This window comes from Cenococcum geophilum, assembly GCF_001692895.1.
Source record: "Cenococcum geophilum 1.58 unplaced genomic scaffold K441scaffold_1, whole genome shotgun sequence".
Lineage (NCBI taxonomy): Eukaryota > Fungi > Ascomycota > Dothideomycetes > Gloniales > Gloniaceae > Cenococcum > Cenococcum geophilum.
In genome coordinates, this window is record NW_027137559.1 from 6174275 (window position 1) to 6197341 (window position 23067).

General features: G+C 43.0%; 5 protein-coding genes across 5 annotated transcripts; 3 read left to right on the forward strand and 2 right to left on the reverse strand.

The window, feature by feature from the left end:
- Positions 1–10780: 10780 nt before the first annotated feature.
- K441DRAFT_457705 (uncharacterized protein) lies at positions 10781–11131 on the forward strand (the record flags this gene model as incomplete). Its single annotated transcript, XM_067641752.1, has 2 exons — positions 10781–10969; positions 11027–11131. Coding segments are annotated over 2 exons (294 nt in total), but the record flags the coding sequence as incomplete, so codon positions are not given.
- Positions 11132–14954: 3823 nt separating this feature from the next.
- Positions 14955–17429, reverse strand: K441DRAFT_531511 (WD40 repeat-like protein; the record flags this gene model as incomplete). The annotated part of the gene is made up of 2 exons (XM_067642207.1): positions 14955–15785; positions 16887–17429. Coding segments are annotated over 2 exons (1374 nt in total), but the record flags the coding sequence as incomplete, so codon positions are not given.
- A 697-nt stretch (positions 17430–18126) lies between these two features.
- On the forward strand, positions 18127–18556 carry K441DRAFT_650787 (uncharacterized protein). The gene has a single exon (XM_067647096.1). It carries the CDS (start codon positions 18170–18172, stop codon positions 18464–18466), a length of 297 nt encoding a protein of 98 aa, XP_067510666.1. The 5' UTR covers positions 18127–18169; the 3' UTR covers positions 18467–18556.
- A 1249-nt stretch (positions 18557–19805) lies between these two features.
- K441DRAFT_530622 (vacuolar ATP synthase 16 kDa proteolipid subunit) lies at positions 19806–20396 on the forward strand (the record flags this gene model as incomplete). The annotated part of the gene is made up of 3 exons (XM_067642176.1): positions 19806–19935; positions 20005–20265; positions 20335–20396. Coding segments are annotated over 3 exons (453 nt in total), but the record flags the coding sequence as incomplete, so codon positions are not given.
- A 166-nt stretch (positions 20397–20562) lies between these two features.
- On the reverse strand, positions 20563–22450 carry K441DRAFT_710973 (putative alpha-ketoglutarate-dependent taurine dioxygenase; the record flags this gene model as incomplete). The annotated part of the gene is made up of 5 exons (XM_067653895.1): positions 20563–21219; positions 21290–21664; positions 21798–22148; positions 22216–22381; positions 22436–22450. 5 exons carry the CDS (start codon positions 22448–22450, stop codon positions 21047–21049), a joined length of 1080 nt encoding a protein of 359 aa, XP_067510668.1. The 3' UTR covers positions 20563–21046.
- Between the last annotated feature and the right edge of the window lie 617 nt (positions 22451–23067).

Below are 23067 nucleotides of genomic sequence, written 5' to 3' on the forward strand. Positions count from 1 at the left end.
CGGCGTAGTGTCTACTTTAATAGAATAGGATATAGTATAAAAGAAAGCTATTAACTTATTTTACGGTATAAGTTATTATATTAATGGTAAATTTATCCTAATTTTTATTAATGAATTTCGTGTACGCAGCTATCCCTAGTGGTAAGGAGTCTTCCTAGTCATTTAAAGTGGGCATAGCTATGTTTTCGGAGGAAGGGAAGTGTTCTTAGTATAGGGATTGTCATTTAGTAGGCATTTGGGATATATTTATTGTTTGGTACGCGTTTGTAATAGAAATCTACGATTATAGGGCTTAGGACCAGTTCTAGCCTTAAATCGTAAAGACTTATAAAGCGTATTATTCTGCGTAATAGACGCAAGAATCTATAATCTGGGAAAGGCTTAGGACCAGTTCTGGCCTTTAAATCCTTAAATTTATAGAAGAGTTCTATTTAAGGTTTAGAACCAGTTCTAACCTTAAAAGACAGCTTCCTCTAGCATAAGTAGCACTAGTATAGTAGTTTATCTCTTCTTAGTAGAATACCTAGCTGTTCTGTAGTATAATAGTAAAGTTAACTACTAATTAGTGTTAGTTATACAAGGTGATATTATATAGCTACGGTTCGTAGATAGTATAATAATTATTATTAATCTTATAGTAAAATAAGGGAGGGCGAGAAGCTTAAGGCTCCTCGCCACGCTAGTGCCGCGGCGACACGTAACGGCAATTTGCCTTATATAGTAACCACTTACCTTTATTCCCAATAGGTCTTAAGGAGACTATAAGAAAAATAAATGCTAGTAGCAATTAAGAAATATAAGTTCTTTACTAGAAAGACTGATTTTATTAAATTTATTATTAAACTAGGTTATATTAGTATAGACCTAAAGAAAATTAAAGCTATAGTAAGTTAGTAAGAACTAGAGAACGTAACGCAGTTAAGATTATTTTTAGGGGGTTGTAACTACTATAGAAGGTTTATAGCATAATAGTTAAAGAATATTAAACTATTTATAAGGCTTACTAAGAAAGAGTAACTATAGGCATAGGGAAAAATAAAAGAAGTTGTTTAAAGAATTTAAGGAACTATTTACCTAAAAGCTAATCCTTAAGATCTACTAACTAGGACTAAAGACAATTATAGAGATAGATGCATTAAACTTTATACTAAAAGTATATTTACTATAGAAGTATATAAATATATAGCACCTAGTAGCATATTATAGTTAGAAGATAATACTACTAGAACTAAGCTATAATATTTATAATAAGGAGTTATTAGGTATAGTTACAGCACTTAAGAAATAAAGAGCATTCTTATAAGGTATAAATAAACTATTTATAGTTAAGATAGATTATAAAAACCTAATAGGGTTCCTAATAATAAAAGAACTTAACTAAAGATAAGTTAAATAGGTAGAGATGCTTATAGAATACTATTTTAAGATTTAGTATACTAAAGGAACAAAGAATATAAAAGCAGACGCACTTAGTAAAAAGGCTAAACTATAAAATAATAAGAAACTATTAGGGGCAATATTATAAAAAGATAGTAATTATTAGCGACTTAGTCAATCAAGGCATAGGTACGGCAAAAGGGACGCGTAAGCCTATATAATTGGATTGTCTATAAACAAGAATCTAAAGCTAAGGAAAGGAAAGGAGAAGAAGAGCAGCGCCGTTCGGTATTTTATAAGATCTTCACGTCACGTAATTACAATATACGGCAATCTATGGCAACTTGCCGGTGCGAAGTTCTGCCAAGTTCTGCCAGTGCTATAATATTACCCCCCCTCCAAAAAATCCTGCCCTTAGGCTTTATTGCTAAAAGTCTTAGCAAGAGAATCTAACTAATTAGACAACTTTAACCGCCGATTAAAGTTCCTAGATATCTTAACACCTTACATAACTAAGAAATTTCTAAGGTGTTTTTGTCCTTATATTCTTCTAGTAGCTTATTGTCTTTATTATGCTAGTATTCTATTTACTTATCTAGGTACTTTAGCGGTCTAGGTTTATTAGGGTAACGGCTATAGAACTTCTAAAGCTTATAGGGACTACCTATAAAGTTCTATATAGGGTACTAAGTGGGGTCTAGGTTATATCCTTTCCAACTAATATAATACTTTAATATTCCCTTTATAAGTTTATAGGCTAGCATTTCTTTAATTTCCTATTTATTATTGCTATTAACTTAAATTAGTAGGGGAGGTTTATTCTTTTATCCAGGTAGTAGGTTATTTATAGCTTTCTATAGCTTATCCAGTAAGAAGATAGGGTAAACTTTAATTAAGTCTGGGAGCTTAACCTTATATAAGTTGCCTACTTTATTAAGAATCTTATACGGTCCTACTATCTTATAGTCTAGCTTACGGCTAGGCCGTTTTATTTTCTAGTTCTTTATTATAATCTAGACCATATCGCCTATAGTAAAGTTAGGCTCGCGCCTATACTTATTTGCCTACTATTTTATTAATTTCTAAGCCTTTTCTAGGTTTATACGGGCTACTTTCTAAACTTCTTCTAAGCGCTTAGCGTACTACTAGGCTTCCTTATAAGATAGTTTTTCGTGTATAGTCTAGGGTCCTTTTAGTCTTTCCTAGTTAAAGCTTATATAGGGTAGGTAACCCATTTCTAGTTAAATAGGGGCAAATCCGGTAGAGTTGTGGGGTAGGGTCGCTTGGGCATAGTCTATTAAGGGTAATAGTTTGGCCTAGTTATTCTAAAAGTAGTTAATAAAAGGCTAGAGTCTCTAATCTAAGTATTAATTTATAATCTCCATTTAACCGTCTATCTAGGGGTAATATACTATAGAAAGCTTTAGCTTAATGCCTAGGATCTAGGTAAACTTGTTCTAAAAGGCTAATATAAACTATAGCCCGCGGTCGGATATAATAGTATCTAGTAGTCTATAAATTTGGTAAACGTAATAGATATATAGTTAAGCTACCTCTTTAGCATTAATATTTTTATAACAGGGAATTAAGAACGGGCGCTTGCTAAAGCGGTTAACTAAGATTATAACTATATTATATCCGTCACGGTCTAGAGGTAGCTTATAAAAGTCTATAGAGATATATTACTAGGGGCGGTCGGGTATTAGGAGGGGTTTTAATAGTCCTAAAGTCTTATCTCGTGGAATTATAAACCTATAGCAGTTATTATAGTTCCGTATATAGCGGTTAATATCTATAATTATTCTAGGCTAGTAGTAGCGGTCGCCAATAATCCTACGGGTTTTATTTTTTTTAGGGTAGGCCGTAGAGACCTAGGTATATACTTTGGCAATAAGCCAAGTCCGTAAGTTCTATTCCTCTGCTACCACTAGCCGTTTACGGTGCTTAAGCAGTCTACTTTTAAGGGACTATAGGCTAGAAACGTTCTTTGCCTTTTTGCGGTACTCCTATAAAGAAGGGGCCGTATAGTTTACCTATAGTAGTTTATTAATAAGGTCTAGTTCTATAGAGTTAATAGGGCATATCTTAGCATCTAAAGAGTTTGTATTTAGTTCTGCCTATATCTAGGAGTTAAGGTACTCTAGTCATAGTAGCGCTTAGGTCTATAATAAGATCTTTACGGCTATCTAGTTATTTATATCCTATTTACGCCTTATAAGAGCGTCTACACGGTTAGTGGCGCCTACCCTATATATAATTAGAAAGTTAAACTAAGATAGAGTATCCGCCTAGCGCGCCTATCGGGCTATAAGGGCCTTTATTATTATAAAATATTCTAAGGCCTTATAATCGGAAACTACCTAGATAAACTTAGGGGTGCCTTCTAGTTGGGCTTGCCAGTGCTAAAAGCTAGAGATAATAGCTAGCATTTCTTTATCGTGAATTGGGTAGTTTAGCTTAGCATCTACTATAGTCTTTAAATAGTAAGTAACAGAGTACCATTCTCCGTCTGTCTGCTTTTAGGAGTAAACGCTAGCTATAATACTATCTAAGGCATCGGTTTTTAGCATTAAGGGCCGTTCTAGGTTAAAGTAGGCGAGTAAGAAAGTAAAGACTAGTTGTTTCTTAAGCTCGTTAAAGGCCTACCTATATATAGTGTTAAAGTAAAAGGGCCGGTCCTTATAGGTAAGTAGGCTTAGTAGCTAGGTAATCCTACTATAGTTCTTAATAAAGCATTAGTAGAAGTTATAGAACCCTAAGAATAACTACACCCCCTTTACGGTCCTTAGGGGTACCTATTAGTTAATTACGGCCGTCTTTTCTAGGTCTACCTTAATCCCGTTTATACTAATAATAAACCCTAGGTACTTTATACACTTAACACTAAATTTTAACATTTTAATATTAGCTTAGAGGCCAGCTTCCTAAAGCCGTTATAGGACTTTATAGATATACTCTTTATATTCCAGTTTATTTTTAGAGTAAATTATAATATTATCTAGGTATACTATATAGAAGTTATTAAGGTAGTTAAATAGTATATTATTTATGTATTGTTAGTATATGGCCCATCCGTTAGTTAGTCTAAAAGGTAGTACTTTATATTTATACGTTCTGTAATAGGTCTAAAACATAGTAAGGTCTTCTAATTTAGGGTTTATCCTAATTTGGTAAAAAGCCTAGCGGATATTAAGCTTTATAAAGTCTTAGCTCTACTTATTTAGGCTAAAGTCTTATTAAGTAAAGGCAGTAGGTAGCGGTCTTTAAGGGTTAAATTATTAAGCTTATAGTAGTTAATACAGAAATAAAGTCCTCTATTTGGCTTTTTAGCAAAGAGAATAGGTAAGTTAAAAGGGGCTTAACTAGGCTTAATAAAGCCCTTATCTAGGTTATTAATAAGATACTACTTTATAGCCTATAATTCGGCAGTAGATTGCTATCGGAGGGGGCTATAGCTAAGGGTAACTACCTTATCCGGCTTAATTTTAATCTTATAGTTATACGGTTAGTAAGGCGGAAGTACATTAAACGCTACTTTAGAGAAGGTGTCTTTAAATTTCTAGTATTAACGGGGCAGTTTCCATTCTACTAGCTCCTTATCTATAAGCTCGCCTTTCTCTTAGGCTAGGGCTTCTTTCTCTTTAATTATTTAATTAATTTCGTATAAGCTAGTTATAAAGGTAATAGTATTAGGCTAAACTAGGTTCTAGTAGAATCCTATAGCGCTAATATAGCAGATATTAACTGGTAGGAGGTCCGTAGGTTTCTTTACGGATATTTATTAGGCCGTACTTTACGGTATAAGGTTTATAGTCTTCCTTAGCTTATATTCTATTTTCCATAAGTTATCCTTCTAGTTTATTAGTTTAGTGTATTATCTAATATCCCTAGCCTTCTTTTATAGCTATATAGGGCCTAGGTTCTCTATTAGGGACTTAGCTAGGCTATTACTAACTTCCTAAGTCTCTAGTGCAGGTAGTGTAATATAGGCAGTCTAGGGGCGGCGTAATATACGGATCCGTTACGGATTAAGCTGTATATCCTTCTTAAAAGCCTAGTCCTTACGCGTTACATCGGCCTAGTAAATAGTGTCTATCTACGGCCGTATAAGGTTTTCTATTATAATACTAATCTCTTTTATAAAGGAAGGTGTTAGGGGTATAGTTTTAGGCTAGATAAGCTGCCTATTCCGTATATTAAGCTATAAGCCTAAATAGGCTAGCCATTTTCTCCCTAAGATTATATTATAGCTTCTAAGGTCTATAATAAGGAAGGGGATATTATACTACCTTTATCTATTAACGCGGAGGTAAATCCGTAAAATAGTTATAATAGGTAGCCCTATTTGTCCGTTATAACCATAAATAGGGATTAGTTTAGGCAGTTCTTTAAGGGGTATATTTAAAAAGTTAGCTAGTTTTGCAGCGCACTTTATATTAATTAAGGTAAAGGCATTTACTCCTAAGTTAGCTAAAGCAGAGGTTAAAACTTAATATCTATTGCGAAATAAAGTATAAGGGATAGTGCAGCTTTTTCTACTAATTAGCCGACCTAGATTAATATATGACATATTAATCCCTTTTAACCCTAGAGAGGAGTCTTCCTCTAAGGTTCCTCTTTTTCCGGCTCTACGCTATCCTCCTAAATTAACAGGACCTTGTTTATCTTTGCCTTTATTAGGCAGTTCCTTATAGGGTGGCCTATTTAACCGTACAAGAAGTAAGCTTTTTAATCGCTAAGGGCTTATATATAGGGGTCGCTGTATATAGGCCGGGTGTATACTAGGCCCGTAGTAGGGGTAGCTGCGCGGCTAGCCGCTAGGTTAACTATAGGGGTTGCCGATTATACTAGGGCACTATAGGCCGTACTTATAGTACTTGCGGCCTAGTTTATAAGGTTTCTAGTTTTTAGCTAATTAGCGCGTACCTTAATTTAATAGAGGCCTTAATTAATAGCTAGGCAATAGTTCGTAAGTTCCTTTAACGTTTATACCATAGTATAAGCTAGTAATACGGCCCGCTATAAGTTTAGGGTAAGCTTATTAAAGAGGTCTAGTAGTAGGTCTTCCTAGGGGATTTAGGCCTGTCTAGCTAGGTATAGAAAGCGGGTTTAAAAGGCTAAAAAGGTCTTCGTTATTTTTATGTTTAGGCTTTTATAGCTAAGGCGGGCGTTTTATACTTTAAAAGGGTCTTTATAAATAGAAGATAAGTATTTAATTATTTCTTCTTTAGCGATAAAGGGGTTTGCTAAGTCGTTAGTATATTACAAGCGTAAATACGTCTAGGCGTCTCCGCTAGTACAGCCGAAAATATAGGCTATTTTAGCTTAGGCGTTAGGGAAGTGGTCTATATTAACTTTAAGCTTATCCCGTAATTAAAGCTTCCAATTATTAAATATAGGGTTGGTTCCGTTGGTAAGTAGTAGGGGATCCGCGACCTTTACCGACCGCTTTAGTGCTATATAGGCCTTAGTAAATCCACTAAGGCGCTAAAATAGGGCCTAAAGGACTATAGCGAGTCTTTAATTATCTAATAATGACTTATTATTAGATATAGGGGTATCTCTGGCTTTAAGCAGCTCTTATAGTTATTTAATTTTAGTATTAGTAGCTATAAGCTCCGCCTAGGGGGTTAAAACGTTAATTATTTCTTTGTCTAAAGTATTTAAGGGTCCTACAGCTACTTTACCTACTGCTGTAGTTCGTAGCATAGTGGTAGGGGTGTTAAGTAATTCTAGGTAATTTCTTTAGGGGTTTTGGTCTATGCGTGTCTTATAGGTCCTTTCCTTAGGGTTCTATTCTTTTCTTTTAGGTCCTGTCCTTATAGTCTTAGTAATATCCTTAGGGTCCTATTTTGTGTTCTTATAGATATATTTAAGTTCCTTCTTAAGAAGAAAGAATAGAGTAAGCTTTAGATAATGTTAGCGACTTAGTTAATTAAGGTATAGGCACGGCAAAAGGGACGCGTAAGCCTATATAATTGGATTGTCTATAAACAAGAATCTAAAGCTAGGGAAAGGAAAGGAGAAGAAGAGTAGCGCCGTTTGGTGTTTTATAAGATCTTCGCGTCACGTAATCGCAATATGCGGTAATCTGTAGCAACTTGCCGGTGTGAAGTTCTGCCAAGTTCTGCCAGTGCCGTAACAGTAATAGATTAATTAGATATAATTATCCTAAGATTATAGCAACTTAGAAATATAGGCTACTAAAAAGTAATTAAACTAGAAAAATCTAAAAGGTATAATCTAAAAACTTAGATATAGAGTAGTATAAGAATTAAGAAGCAATATATATACTAAAGGGTATTATAAAAGAGTTTATTAAAGAGTTCTATAAGGATATAATATTAATTTATTCATTGCTTAACGTCTAATACGGATCCTATACGGCCCACGCAGACTACTTCGTATATAGGGGAAACTTATAAATTTATAGAAAGAAAACCCCTAATATATTAGGGGAGGAAAAACCCTATAAGCCACCTTAGTAGGATAAAAAACCCCGAATTGCCATACCTGCACGTAGCTGCGGCCCTACGGGCCTACAGCTACGTCCTCCTCCTTAGATGTTTTAAACTCCTTAGGAATTACTGCTTCCTTCTCTAGCTTATCTAGAGCTAGGGTTCACTACGTCCTAGCTAGGCCTTGCCGATCAATTGCTGTACGCTTATAGTTGTGCCCCGTATCTTAACCACCCCCTATATACTATCTCTTGTTAACTATTGCTATATACGCCATACCTTCCCCCCCCTAAGGCCTATCGAAGGCGTAAGGGGGATTCATCCGTTCTACTATCCTAATACTAAAAGACAAAAGCGGGATGTATATATGTGTATCTGGGTATCTTTTATGCCTAGGTCCTAGTCACTAGGCCCTCTCTAAGGGCACTACTCCGTTAAGAGGAGACAAGGAAAACCGTATGGGGTTATCTAGCTACCGCTTTTAGTAGTATTATAGCAGTACGGTAAGTGACCGCATGCTCCGCGGGCGATCGCCCTAGGGGTTAGGAGGGGCCGTATATTTACTCGTTTATTTGTTTGTTCGCGTTTACTTATTCGTTAATATAAGGTCGTTAATGCTTTCTACTAGGGGGACGGGGGATAATATCGAATACTGTGCATCCATGTTAGATCGTATAGGTGCCCTGGATAGGAGAACGTAGTAGTCGTTGTACTGTAGAGAGCCAACAGTAGTGGTTTTTAAGATCTCACCATCTGAAAATTTTTCACCACCGCCCTCAACGCCCACAACCACCACCGGTCCTGTCCGCACGCTGTACGACGTCTCTGCGTTGGCTCTGGATCTGAACTTCAAAGACCAGGTTCGTAGCCGTCACCACGTACAGGTGCAGAGTCCGATTTCAACGGCCAAGGATATAATATAGGGATATAATAAAGCTATAAGCTTAGTGTTAAGACTTTAAAAGGAGTATATTATTAATAGAATCTAGGGCTTAGCAAGAGAAGTTATAAAGAAATATTTAAATTGCTAAAGAAATAAGCTAATAAGGTATAAGCCGTATAGAAAGCTATAGCCTATTAAGATACTAAAACGTTTATAGTAGATAATATTATAGGACTTTATCGTAAAGTTACTAAAGTTAAAGGATTTTATTACTAAATAGGAGTATAATATAATCCTAATAATAGTAAATAAGTTAACTAAATAGGGCTACTTTATAATATATATAGAAGAAATCTTAGCAGAAGATATCGCTAGAATTTATATTAAGTGTTTATAAGATATAGAGTACTAAGCAAAATTATATTAGATAGAGATTTAAGATTTATAGCAGTATTTTATAAGGTATTCTTAGCGGAATAAGGGGTTTACGTAGTAATATTAATAGCATATTATCCATAGACGGATAGATAAATAAAGAGATTAAATTAGACGCTAAAATAGTATTTAAGGCATTATATTAATCACGCATAACACTACAGAAAGGTATAGAGATGTTACTATTTTAGGCGAATCATAGGTATAAGCTAAGAATATTATTGTCACTATAATAAGCAAAAAAGATAAGTAAAATAGTAAAGTAGAGAATAGAAACTCTAATTAACCTCTATAAAGACCTCTATTTTATAGTAAAGATAGTATTAAAAAAAATAAGTTATTATAATATTAAGAGATCTAAGGGACCAGATCTAAAGGAGGGGGATAAAGTATAGCTATTATATAAAAATCTTACGAGTTAACAACTAAGTAAGAAATTAGATTACGTTAGACTAGGACTATTTAAAATCGTAGCTAAGATTTTAGAAGTTATATATAGACTTAAATTACTAGTAAAAATAAAGATCTACCCTATATAGTATATTATAATACTAGAGCTAGCGTATAAAGACGCAGAGCTATTAGTTTATAAGGTAAACATATATAGAGGACAAAAAGAAGATAAATAGTAAGTTTTAAAGATTATAGATTATAAGGACATTAATAATAAAATATAGTATAAAGTAAAGTAAATAGGCTATAATAAGACTACCTAGGAACTACTATAGAACTTAAAGAAAGCTATAAAAAAAAGGTATAGAAGTATTAAAAGAAAAAGGGTTAGGTAATATTAAAAAGGAGCTAAAGATAAAAGGATTAGTTAAAGATAATAGACAAGCTAGATTATCTAAGGGATCTACCGCTAGCGTATAAGTTATTTCCGCCTCTTCTTAATTAGAATTCTTTTTAACCTCTTTAGCCTTAAGCTTAAAGAGTCCTTACTCTATAAAACGTAATTTCTTTAAGCGTACCTTTTTATAGACCTTTATAAGACGGCTTAATTAAGTATAAGCATTAAGTTAAACCTTTAGGGCCTAAGATACTTTATTAGAACAATATTAAACCTTAATAAAAAGCCTCGGCTAGCTTACCCTTTAGTTTTTTAGCTACTACTAATACGCGAAACCCTATCCCTTGGCCCGTCAATTTTCGTCCAACGGTTATCGATAAGAACTAGCCAATCAATTGTGCTGAATTTAACTCCCGCACTGAGGAATAATTTTATAGTAGTTTGATATATACGCCCAATTTTGGGGAGTTAAGTCGCTCGATATGAGGTTAATAGCACTTATCCTTCTTACAGAACGGTATTTTGCATTGTAGTAGGTAATTAATTGATGGAATCTATGGGTGCACGCGTTGTTTTGAAACTGGTGTTCGCGCACGGACTACTTGCTCGTTGGACGCTGACGGGTCAAGGGATAACAGATTAAATAAAAAACTAGATAGTTATATAGAATTATAAGACGCGTATACTTAGCGTTAAAGATAAATTAAATATTATAGAACAATTGTATATTTACTTACGTACACTTAGTATAGGAAGAAGGTTGGCAACTAGATAGAGCCGTAATTATAATATATACTAACTTTTTCTCCGCATAACGGGAATAGGACGGTATAACTAAAGCCTCCCGCTGAACTAACCATTCCAAAAGCCGGTAAGGTAAAGGTGGGGCCTCATCCGCAAGACAAAGTCCTGCAAACTCTCGTGACGCCCGTGTTAGTAGAGGCTCTTATGTCGCTGCAAAATCTGATTATTAAACAGGATGCTTATACGCTTGATAAGATAAGTAAACAGAGCCTACAGAGGCACGTACAGAAGCTCGCCAATGCCGCCTGAATATCCTTTGCCAAGGGTGTCCTCTAACAGGACCAAATTCGATTGTTGATTACAATTAACAACGAAGCCAAAGTTCGACGATCGACCAAATTAGTGGTACTGGGGAAGGCGAAGGTCATGAGCTATAGGACCTTAAGGAAGCACGAGCGAAGCGTGCTGAGAAAGAGGCTGCCAAAGAAGCTAAAGGCAAGGGAAAACGTGGTCGGAAGCCGAAGAGTGCTGTGCCAGAGGTAGAGGAAGCCTCTGCGGACAAGAGGAAATGTGGTCGGAAGCGCAAGAGTGCTGCGCTAGAGGCAGATGCGCCAGAGCCAACGGCCAAGGTGGCCCGGATGAGCGAAGCGTCAGAGCCAGCGATGGCCCCAGTGGCACAGATGATCGCCCTAGTGGCGCAGATGATCGCCAGAGCCAGCGGAGCCCCCAGTTGCGCGGATGAGAAGTGCAGGTTGCGGAAGATGAGATTGCCGCACGAGGGATGGAGAATCTTCAGCGTGGATCAGTTTGAGGCAGGCTCGTGCGGGCTTCGCGACCTATTGCTGTATAATTAGTAACTTAATATTGTCTGATGCTCTTCTTCATCGTAAAGGACTCACAGAACGATCTTAGCGCCATTTAGGACCTAAGTCCCGCTTGTTTAACGCGACAAGTGACCGGCGGGTGACCCTGAATGACGAACCTTGCAAGATCACCAAACAGCTTGCGGCATTTCAATAACGATGGGTTTAACTCGTCCCAGGATTCTCAGTGCGCAGTCCATAGGCTACCCGTAGAGTGAGCGATATTATGGATGTCTCTGTGAACTGTGGCTGTCTTTGCCATGTGACGGCGAGCCTGCGCCACGAATGCAGCTTCGTGTGCAGCGCCTACAACCACCAGGCAGTCTTTTCGTGAGCAACACATCTCTTCGTCGATGCTTGAGATACAGATTTTGCGCCGATATGCTCAACGTGCTACTCGAGTAACGTCTGCCTGAGAACGTGCCCAGCCCGCTCCTCATGCCTCACGATGCGCCTCTTGGAGCGCAAACCCGACGGCGACCTCGTCTTTCGTGAATCCACCGATAAAGACGTCCCAGCCTACGCAATCCTCTCCCATATTTGGTTAGCAAACAATAATGAAGAGGTCAGCTTTCAAGATGTAGAGGCGGGCACCAGCAAGAGCAAGGCTGGGTGGGGGAAGTTACAAATAATAACTTTACGTTCGGAACATCTAGCTCTGTTCCAAATATCACCATCAACGTCACGACAAGTCCACTGGGGGGAAACAAAAGACCTGCACCAAGCGGGGATAAAGAGGGGAATAATATCCAAAGCGAAGAGCCTCCTTTTCTATCAACGCGATCAAAAAAGAGAACTCGAACGGACGAATCGTGAGCGTGAGACTATGAATAGGGATCTAGATCCATCATAATACAGATTCCGACCTACCCCTTTTCGTGTAATGCCGCTGTATCGTCTGCTGCGCAAGAGCCTTCTGGCGAAGGCGCGAAGGCCACTAAATTTTAAAGGGGTGGCCCGCTAATAAACCAGTGGCATTTTGGGCAGAAACGGTGGCATTTGGGTCCTTTATCGACGCCACGTCACATGTGTGGTAGGGGATTAAAAACAGTCGTACATGGGGAATTGTTGCGCCAAGCAGTGGTAAGGTGGTCTTTTGCCGTTTCTAGAAGTGTCCATGACCACGTGTCCGGTTTCATTGTTGCCACAGCGTTCATTGTCACTGCCTGTCACTGCTTGGAAGCTGCCTCTCGTTCCCTTCCTGGTGTTCCATTCCCAGAAGACAATAGGAGGTCGTGTCTGCTATTCGTCACAACTCAAGTATTCTGCATCATCCGAGCTGTCGCACTCTTCGGGTTCAGCGGCTGCGTTGCATTCAGCCCCTCCATGAAATATTTCTTCACTGGGGTCTCTGTTTGGTAGTTCACTTGCTTCGGACAAGCGCCCACTGACCCCTTGAGGCTCGACTGAGCCCTCTGAACGCCTCCGTTTCGAAACTTGGAAGCCATTGCCAGCGGGTTTCTTCAGCTTTGTAACAGCTTTTCCGATGACCACCGCTTCCCCCTCCTCTCCCTCAATAATTACCCTTGGTGCCGTCGACTTTAGCTGCAAGGCCATATTACAACAAGGCCAGGCTTTGTTCTCACACTTCTGGTGTTCGCATTTGTTACTCCCGGAATGCTTGTTAGAAAGAAAGAGTTTGGGGAGACCTCTTTGATCCAGTCGCCGCAGGAGGTATTTCAGAGCTTCGCTTTCAGCTGAGAGAAAGTAATTGCCGATGGGTACTCTATTCCAGCAGTGGCAAAGTGTCTGGCCACGCTCGTACTTAATCAAATCGCCGAATTTCCTGCCAAAAAGTATGGCGATTTCGGACTTCGGCTCGGTGAGATCGTACCAGCCTCCAGATCGCGCTTTGTCTATGCGAACCCCCTTTGCACACGCTTCATTGAGTTCGGCGACATCTGTAAGCTCATACCCCCACATGTAAGGACGATCTCTTTGACGTGTTAAAAAACCTGGCTTTTTGCATTTCTGATGCTCGATCAATGAATCGATAGTCAAATACATCCTGGCGACGATGTTCGCCACGTACACCGGCTTCTCTGGCTTTTCAACGGAACGTATATATTTGGGAAGTTCCTGAAGCTGAGAAAACTTGGTCCAAATAGCATCTGCCGCTTTTTTCCCGCCGTCGCAAGACGCTCCTATGAAAGGCATGCATTTCAGAAGAGAACTCTCCTGCAGCTCCAGAGGATCTTCTTGCCGAGAATCAGACGGTTGATATCGGTCACTGTGTTGAGAAGAAGGCTCTTCGGGTGCCTCCTGCTGATCGTCGGTGACTGATGGTGGCTCCTGTAAGGAAGCCCAGCGGTGCATTAGGTACAGGATAACGCATGCCTCCGGTATCATCCAGGCAGTCTTTTTCTCAACGTCATACAAAATATGTGGCCTACTGCGTCTATTACGTAGCAGATCGCCAATAAAGGCTGGGACCTGCTTCGGCGTATTGTCGTATTTCGTACGCCGAACTGTCGTACTGCCCGTCATGTTGAATATGCCAGCAGTACCAAAGTTCGTGCCCATAGCAATGTTGATAGCCTGTCCAAAATCCACCACATTTCCTCTTACAAGTTTGGCGTCTGACGCCTCAACATTTTCGTATCCTGCTTCATTGGTCCCAAGCAGGACCTGAGCCTTTGGGAAGTGCCCCACAAACATTCGCTTTCCGGAGAGTTCTTGAATACTCTTCACAGGCAATATTTTCAAGCATGTTTTGTCGATAGCTTCCCAATATAGATCCGGGTCTTCTGTTGTAAACGTAGCGTCGGTCAAGTAGTACCCCTCGGCTCGCTTAGATACGTCGGTGAGATCAACTTGAACCAACTTTGGTTTCCTGCCAATGAGGTGCCACTGCACCTCTTCAGACTGATCAGGGGCTCCAATACCGTCGACCAAGATTGGAACAAGCGCAGTGTGGCTACCCTTCAGGATTATGCTCCCTCTACGGCTGATCGTATGATACGTCATAGCTTGCTCAATCATCATGTCGAACGGCGACTCAATCCCTTGGCCACTGTTTCTCGTAGGTACGGGGAAACCCTGAGCGAGGACATATCCTCCATCAAACATATTGAGCCAGCAGCAACCAACGGTAGTTGGGGATCCCGGTGAAGGAAGAGGTCGTGAGGGTTCCGTTCGAATTACAAAGCGGTCCAAACCCACTTTTTCGAAAGCTGCGCTAGAAGCATACACGCTGCCTTGTTCGGGAGGCCTACAGACAGCGGCAAGCCACAATATGCATTGGCAAATTCCGACTAAGCAATCTCTCCCTGCGGTTACTCGGAATGTGAGCTTCTCGGATCCGTTAAGGAGAATGGAAGATTCGACGTCAGCGAATACTGTAAGTTGATCGGATTGGAAGATAAATCGGTTGACTCCAGAAGAGACTATGATGTAAGCTACAGTTAGTGTCGCTTGAATCCGAAAAGGTGATACTTACGCGCTTTGGCTGAAGAGATAAACTCCGAAGCCGTAAAAGCTCGGAAGAATTCAGGAATGCTGATGTTCTTTCCCCATGCAAACTTCACATAGTTTTCACAGGAACAAGCGTATGCTTTATCCTGTTCACCTGTGATCGTTAAGACCGTCGCAAGATCCTGCGCTTCGTCTAGGCCATCGCGGACGTATTCTCGGAGCTGCCAATTAACTTGGACATTCACTGTATGTTGGCCACCTCCGATATGAGACAAGACGTCCTGAACTTGAGCCATAGGTTTCCCAGCGTTATATAAGGACTGGGCCTTCACTGTGTCCTTAGTCTCGTCGAGATTGTAAGGCACTTTACTCTTCCCTGATAGTGTCAATTTTGCTGTCGTTGGTGTTGCCGCATCCGAAAAAATGGTCTGATCTGTTGACGCCGACATGAACTGCTTGCTGTAGGACGAAAGGCTTATAGCGGCGGCGTCGCCTCCATAGCCGTCAAGCCCGTATAGCTCTTTGCCTGTAGCCGTGTCCCATAGTATGACCTCATATCTTCCTACCGACGCGAGCTGTTTGCTGTCGGGCAAGAAGGCTATAGCGGCGCCGTCGCCTCCATAGCTGTCAAGCCTGTGTAGCTCTTTGCCTGTAGCCGTGTCCCACAGCATAACCTCATATCTTCCTACCGACGCGAGCTGCTTACTGTCGGGCGAGAAGGCTATAGCGGCGCCGTCGCCTCCATAGCTGTTAAGCCTGTATAGCTCTTTGCCTGTAGCCGTGTCCCATAGTATAACCTCATATCTTCCTACCGACGCGAGCTGCTTGCTATCGGGCGAGAAGGCTATAGCGGCGGCGTCGCCTCCATAGCTGTCAAGCCTGTATAGCTCTTGCCTATAGCCGTGTCCCATAGTATAACCTCATATCTTCCTACTGACGCGAGCTGCTTGCTGTCGGGGCGGCGAGAAGGCTATAGCGGCGGCGTCGCCTCCATAGCTGTAAAGCCTGTGTAGCTGCTTACCTATAGCCGTGTCCCACAGTGTGACCTCATATCTTCCTACCAACGCGAGCTTGTCTCTTGTCGGGCGAGGAAGGCTATAGCGGTGGCGTCGCCTCCATAGCTGTCAAGCCCGTATAGCTGCTTGCCTGTAGCCGTGTCCCATAGTGTGACCTCATATCTTCCTACCGACGCGAGCTGCTTGCTGTCGGCGAGAAGGCTATAGCGGCGCCGTCGCCTCCATAGCTGTCAAGCCCGTGTAGCTGCTTGCCTGTAGCCGTGTCCCATAGTGTAACCTTATATCTTCCTACCAACGCGAGCTACTTGCTGTCGGGCGAGAAGGCTATAGCGGCGGCGTCGCCTCCATAGCTGTCAAGCCTGTGTAGCTGCTTGCCTATAGCCGTGTCCCATAGTATAACCTTATTATCTTCCTACCGACGCAAGCTGCTTGCTGTCGGGCGAGAAGGCTATAGCGGCAGCGTCGCCTGTATAGCTGTTAAGCCTGTGTAGCTGCTTGCCTATAGCCGTATCCCATAGTGTGACCTTATATCTTCCTACCGACGCGAGCTGCTTGCTCGGGGCGAGAAGGCTACAGCGGCGGCGTCGCCTCCATAGCTGTCAAGCCTATATAGCTCCTTGCCTGTAGCCCGTGTCCCATAGTGTAGCCTTATATCTCCTACCAACGCGAGCTGCTTGCTGTCGGGCGAGAAGGCTATAGCGGTGGCGTCGCCTCCATAGCTGTCAAGCCGTATAGCTGCTTGCCTGTAGCCGTATCCCATAGTGTGACCTCATATCTTCCTACCGACGCGAGCTGCTTGCTGTCGGGCGAGAAGGCTATAGCGGCGCCGACGTCTCCATAGCTGTCAAGCCTGTATAGCTCTTTGCCTGTAGCCGTATCCCATAGTGTAACCTTATATCTTTCTACCGACGCGAGCTGCTTGCTGTCGGGCGAGAAGGCTATAGTGTCGCCGCCCCCATAGTTATGAAGCCTGTATAGCTCTTTACCTATAGCCGTGTCCCACAGTGTGACCTTATATCTTCCTACCGACGCAAGCTGCTTGCTGTCGGGCGAGAAGGCTATAGCGGCGCCGACGTCTCCATAGCTGTCAAGCCTGTATAGCTCTTTGCCTGTAGCTATGTCCCATAGTGTAACCTTATATCTTTCTACCGACGCGAGCTGCTTACTGTCGGGCGAGAAGGCTATAGTGTCGCCGCCCCCATAGTTATGAAGCCTGTATAGCTCTTTACCTGTAGCCGTGTCCCATAGTGTGACCTCAGATCTTCCTACTGACGCGAGCTGTTTGCTGTCGGGCGAGAAGGCTATAGCGTTGCCGACGCCTCCATAGCTATGGAGCCTGTGTAGCTGCTTGCCTATAGCCGTGTCCCATAGTATAACCTTATATCTTCCTACTAACGCGAGCTGCTTACTGTCGGGCGAGAAGGCTATAGCGGCGCCGTCGCCTCTATAGCCGTGAAGCCTGTATAGCTCCTTATCTATAGCCGTGTCCTATAGTATGACCTTATATCTTTCTACCAACGCGAGCTGCTTGCTGTCGGGCGAGAAGGCTATAGCGGCAGCGTCGCCTCCATAGCTGTAAAGCCTGTATAGCTCTTTGCCTGTAGCCGTGTCCCATAGTGTAACCCCATCTCTTCCTACCAATACGAGCTGCTTGTTGTCGGGCGAGAAGGCTATAGCGGCGCCGTCGCCTTCATAGCTGTGAAGCCTGTATAGCCGCAGCTGCGATCTCAACGACCTACGTAAGCCAATCAACATAGTTCGGTATGATGAGGCGCTACAGCGGGCACAAAGCAGAGCGGGCCAGAATAGGCGTGAAGTATGTTAAATAAGTAGCCATATAAGCATTGTTTTAGATCTAGGGGTAGGGTGAAGTGAATTCACTTATAGTAATGGACAGATTAGCGGACAGCAGGAAGCGGGGATATGTTTGTTATTGCTCAAATCCAGCCACGCTATTTGCACAGCCTTCCTGCCGCTGCGCCACAGCTGCGCCGTTCAAGTCGATGGCCTGCTCAACAGATTCGACTCGGCTCGCATCGGCATCGTATGACCGCAAAGTCAAGATCTGGGACGCCAGCAGCGGCGCGTGCCTACAGACGCTCGATGTTGGCAAGATGCTTTATAACATGTCATTCGACACCACAGGCTCGTATCTTCACACTAATATTGGTACAGTTGCTCTTGATACAATGTCAACTTCAAACATACCAGCGGACAGCAAAGGGCCTCAAAATCCGCAATATCAAGGTGTGGGTTTGAGTTCAAACGATGAGTGGATAACATGGAATTCAGAGAGTGTTGTATGGTTACCATCTGAGTATCGGCCATCGTGTTCAGCCGTGTCGGGAAGGACCGTCGGCATCGGCGTTGGATCTGGAAAGGTGTGGATGTGCACTCTCAATGTCACTGCTTTGGACATCGGTAGAAATGTTTCCATGAAGTGTTTCCATTTCGATATAATTTTCTATCATATCTCTATTTCATAGAGGGGTGTGGAGATGAACACGAATAAATAGTCGAGTGATTTTGCCTCCTGCTCATGACGATGCTACTAGAACACCAAGACAGGGCACTACACTCAGAAGGTCGTATGATACAGTAATCACCAAATATCTCGTCGAATTGCTAGTTACTACAAAGCGTTATCCGAACATGTTGGCGCTGGTCGGGCGTTCTCTCACCATCGATCAAGGCCCAGGTTCAGCTCAGCGTTTTTTGTTCCGGCACGCAGGGACACCTTTCGTCCGCAGGAAGGGAAGGCATCGCTTAGCCACAGACCTAAGAGCCACACGGGCGATAGCCACAGGCCCAAAGAGAGCGATTACATTATGTAAGATGTAATACGCTGTAATTATTATGCTGGATGTGCCTAGTTGTCTTACCCCTTGACCAGGGATCCTTGATCGCTCGATCAGAGGTACCAACCAATATGGTGACGTCGCATGACACAGCGCGCCACGGCCGCCATAGAGCTGCAGTAACTGCTTAGTATGGGGGAAAGACTCGGAAACCCAGATCAAACCGTTCTATGAGTTTGAAAGGCGAAAAGAGCTCGATTGTGGTGCTGTAGTGGAGGAGATTCCTGTTATGCTATGAAAGAGGCTCTCCGCAATTAGGTGCGAAGGCGATGACGCGATCGTAATTTTCACAGTAGCCGGGACTAGGAGTTTTAGGAGTGGGCACACAACATAATTGATACAAAACTACGGGAAAATTCGATGCGCTTATAGAGTCAGAGTCGCTTGAATTCAAAGTACCTAAGATTCGTCTCGCTACGGGATGCGTCTCTCATTACGGAGCGTCTAATAAGTTGCAGAGGCTCCGCGCTAGCACTGTCACGTGCAGCTGACCCGAGCAATCCTCAAGCGAAGAACTCCAACCTCTTGCACTTTCGCCCTCGTCACCATTCTCTTTAGGACGAGACACCCAAGCCAACATCTTCCTCAACCCCCTGCATCTCATCAACTCCCCACATTCCGACCAGCTACTGTTGCTTCAAGTCAAAACAGCTTTCAAAATGGCCACAGATCTCTGGTGAGTCTCCGATCGAGCTCTCTTTATCAGGCAGCTTTCCTTTTGCAGAGATAAGCGTCAAGCTTCAACATCATGACATTGCGATCGTTGGCCATCCTATCTGCATGCCTTACATGTTTCTAAGCTAACAAAATGTCTTCTGCAGCCCCGTTTATGCTGTAAGTCTTCCGAGGATTGAGGTCCTGCATCCATCTGCAGTCTGCGCCACGAGCATTTCGGAGCTCCCCTTGATTCATGGCGGCTCTCCCACATCACGAAACCAGGATAACAAGCTGACAATAGTTCTGTTAGCCCTTCTTTGGTGCGATGGGTTGCACATCAGCCATTGTATTCACATGCTTTGGTGCCGCGTACGGGACGGCGAAAGCCGGTGTTGGTGTTTCCGCAATGGGTGTTCTCCGACCGGATTTGATTGTTAAAAGTAAGAGAGTCAGAACTGTGAAATAAGCACTCCTGTGCGACTGGACATTATACTAATGTTTTCGAACAGATATTATTCCTGTTGTCATGGCTGGTATTATCGGTATCTACGGCCTCGTCGTCTCGGTCTTGATCTCCAACGATTTGTCCCAGAAATCATCGCTTTTCACTGGCTTTATCCAATTAGGTGCTGGCCTTTCCGTCGGTTTGGCAGGTATGGCAGCTGGGTTTGCCATTGGTATTGTGGGTGATGCGGGTGTCAGAGGAACAGCACAACAGCCAAGATTATTCGTCGGCATGATCCTGATTCTCATTTTCGCTGAAGTTCTGGGTAAGTCTTTCGTACAAACGTTGATGCTAGTGAACATTCGAGACAATTAGCTGACAAAACCGAATATAGGTCTTTACGGACTTATTGTTGCCCTTCTCATGAACTCGCGAGCCAGCACTAGCGAATGCTAGATGCCTTTGGCAAGACATGGAGGGACTGCAGCTCGGACAATCAATATCTGCACACATGGCCTCCCGAACAGGCGCTAGTAAAGAAAATGGGACTTTCTGTTGAACCACCCTCACATGTTGCACTAATCACGAATCCGTCAAGACATGATGGTGCCGCCATCGTGACTTCCGCCTTACCTCTCTTTATCTCGCATGGAGCTCATGGAATCGACTGCGCGATTGGAGCGGCATGTTGTATGTTTTGTATTCTCGAGTGTATTTTCTCTGCGGAAGATTTCCATGAACCGCAGGGAAGTGGAGACGAACGGATGGCAGGACGTGTAGGGTAGATAATGGACGCAAAAATCGAAGTTTCATCCGGCGCGTGCGCAATGTACTCTATCTTGGTTATTTCTTGTTTTAGAGCGAGGAATTGCACATTTATTCTTTCCTGGCCTGCCTATGATGAGGCTTATCTCCGTTGGCTTGGTTTGTCAAAGTTGCAAGCAGCTTCAAAAATGAGTCCCAGTGACTTCAACGTTATGAAACCTTCCCGGCATGATATGCCAACACCAAGCTCAATCCAATTCCACGGCGTACACTATGCAATAATAACTTCCAGAAAGCAAAGGACCTTGTTCCAACCATTTGGCGTATTCAAGCTCATTCCTTCACGCAGGCAAGTTTTGTCCCACAGCCAACCCTAACGCCTCCCTCCTCGACTTACTATTTGGATCCAAGTACGGCCGCTCCCCCAAACTGACGGCACGCTGGCCCGTTCGATTACCCAGGCCTTCGTAGTCAGGCGTTGCGGTATGGTACACACTACGATTATCCCAAATAGCTAGGAGGATGTCAGCCACACACCAAAGAGCTTCAATGGCCCAATTCAGGATCACAGAAAACAAACTCACCAAGATCGTTCAGATTCCTCCAGTTATGCCTGACTTGCAAATCATGGTTATCGACGATCAAACGCACAAACCAATCCAGCAATCTCCTGCTCTCCTGCTCCGTCAGCCCGTTGATGCGCTCGACATGATGTCCCACTCCGAAGACGGACTTCCAGCCTGTGACCGGGTTCGTGCGAATGACGGGATGGACGGCGCGGAGCTCAGAGCCGACGTTCTCGGGGGCGCCGCGCGCCGCTGTGTACAGCTCGAAGCCGTTGGCATCGGCGGCTTTGTTGAAGCCCGGCTGGGCGTAGGTTGCGGTGAGGGATTCTAGGAAGCGCTGGTAGGGAGGGGAGATGCGGTCGTAGAGGTCGTAGCCCGAGGCCCAGAGGGTGTCTGTGGGCGAATTTTAGCCATCCCTTACTCATCCATTTGCTTGTTTGGGAACGGAAGAATTGGAGGGTTGGAACCCGGGGGGGGAGGAAGGGGGAGAGGGATTTGAGAAAAGAGATAGGTGGACAATACGCACCACCACCCGTCTTCGGCAGCTCCGTCAAACGCAGAATCGCATAGTCGCTAGGTACCGGCTCGAAAGTGATATCGCTGTGCCAGCCCTCCTTCGCGCTCTGCTTCTTGTCCTGGATGCCGGTGATGAACCCGAAGGACTTCTTGTAAATCTTCTTGCCTTGCTCGGAGCTGATGACGCTGATTTCGTCATCTTTGCCGCCTAGCTCGCGCTGGGAGTTGCTCACGGGGTGGATGTGCAGCTTAGAGGTTGAAGGCTTGCCGGAGAGCTCGCCCAGGCGTTGAGCAAGCTCTTTTTGGAGCTCGTTGGTTAGGCCATCTTGGGCGCGGAAGAAGACGACGCCGCGCTGGGAGACTGGGGACGTTTAATGGTTAATTAGGGAAATTGGAAAGCTTTCCAGGAAGACTGGGAATTTGCGTACTTGTGACGGCGAGGTCTCTCAGGAGTTCATCAGAGTTTGGAGCTTGGAGCCAGTCCACCAGCTTAGCATCAGGAAACTCTCTGCCAATGACTGGAGTAACATCAAACGAATTGAACTCGTCAAGTTTTCCTCTATATTCGAGAGGTTGCCTGGCGGCTATAGTTATCTTAACTGAGTTCTTTGCTTCCGTGTTTTCAGCAGATTCCACGATAGTACTGACAACAGAGGGTGCCATTTTAGAAAAGTCTTCAAATAACAATCAGGGAATATTCAATTACGTTAGGAGCTGGTATGGAAAGGTCAAGTTCACCAGGATACAGCCACTCTTTTGTAGCATCGTCCATGTATTTTGAACATGCCCGCAAACCTCCATATAAAAAAAGCAATACCACGTTGCCGCTTATCCGTATGATTCATAAGGCAGCAATATGGCATCATTATCGTCCTGAACGAATTAGAAGACATGATCTGATAAAGAGAAGTTACTATAGCAAAGGAGCTTCAAGTAACGGCAGGACTTGCATGGGTTAAGAGTGACGAGCGACAAGGAGGAAATTTCGTGATTTTACCCCACTCTGAACGAACGATGGATGGTTGAGGATACAAGGCGTATCAAAGCTCCAGGAGTGACACGTTACTAGAAATATGAAATAATACCATGGCATGCCCAAGAGGTCTTGTGAGGAAAACTTCTGGGATTGTAGAGGCTTCGCCGATAAAGCCCCATAATCGTATCCGGCCCGAATCCGACGGGTTGGGACTTCCATCAAGGGAAGGGTTAATTGTGACACTGAATCTATTCGAAGCCTTTAAATTGGGTCGTAATCATTTCGGTTTGCTCGTCGACCTGTT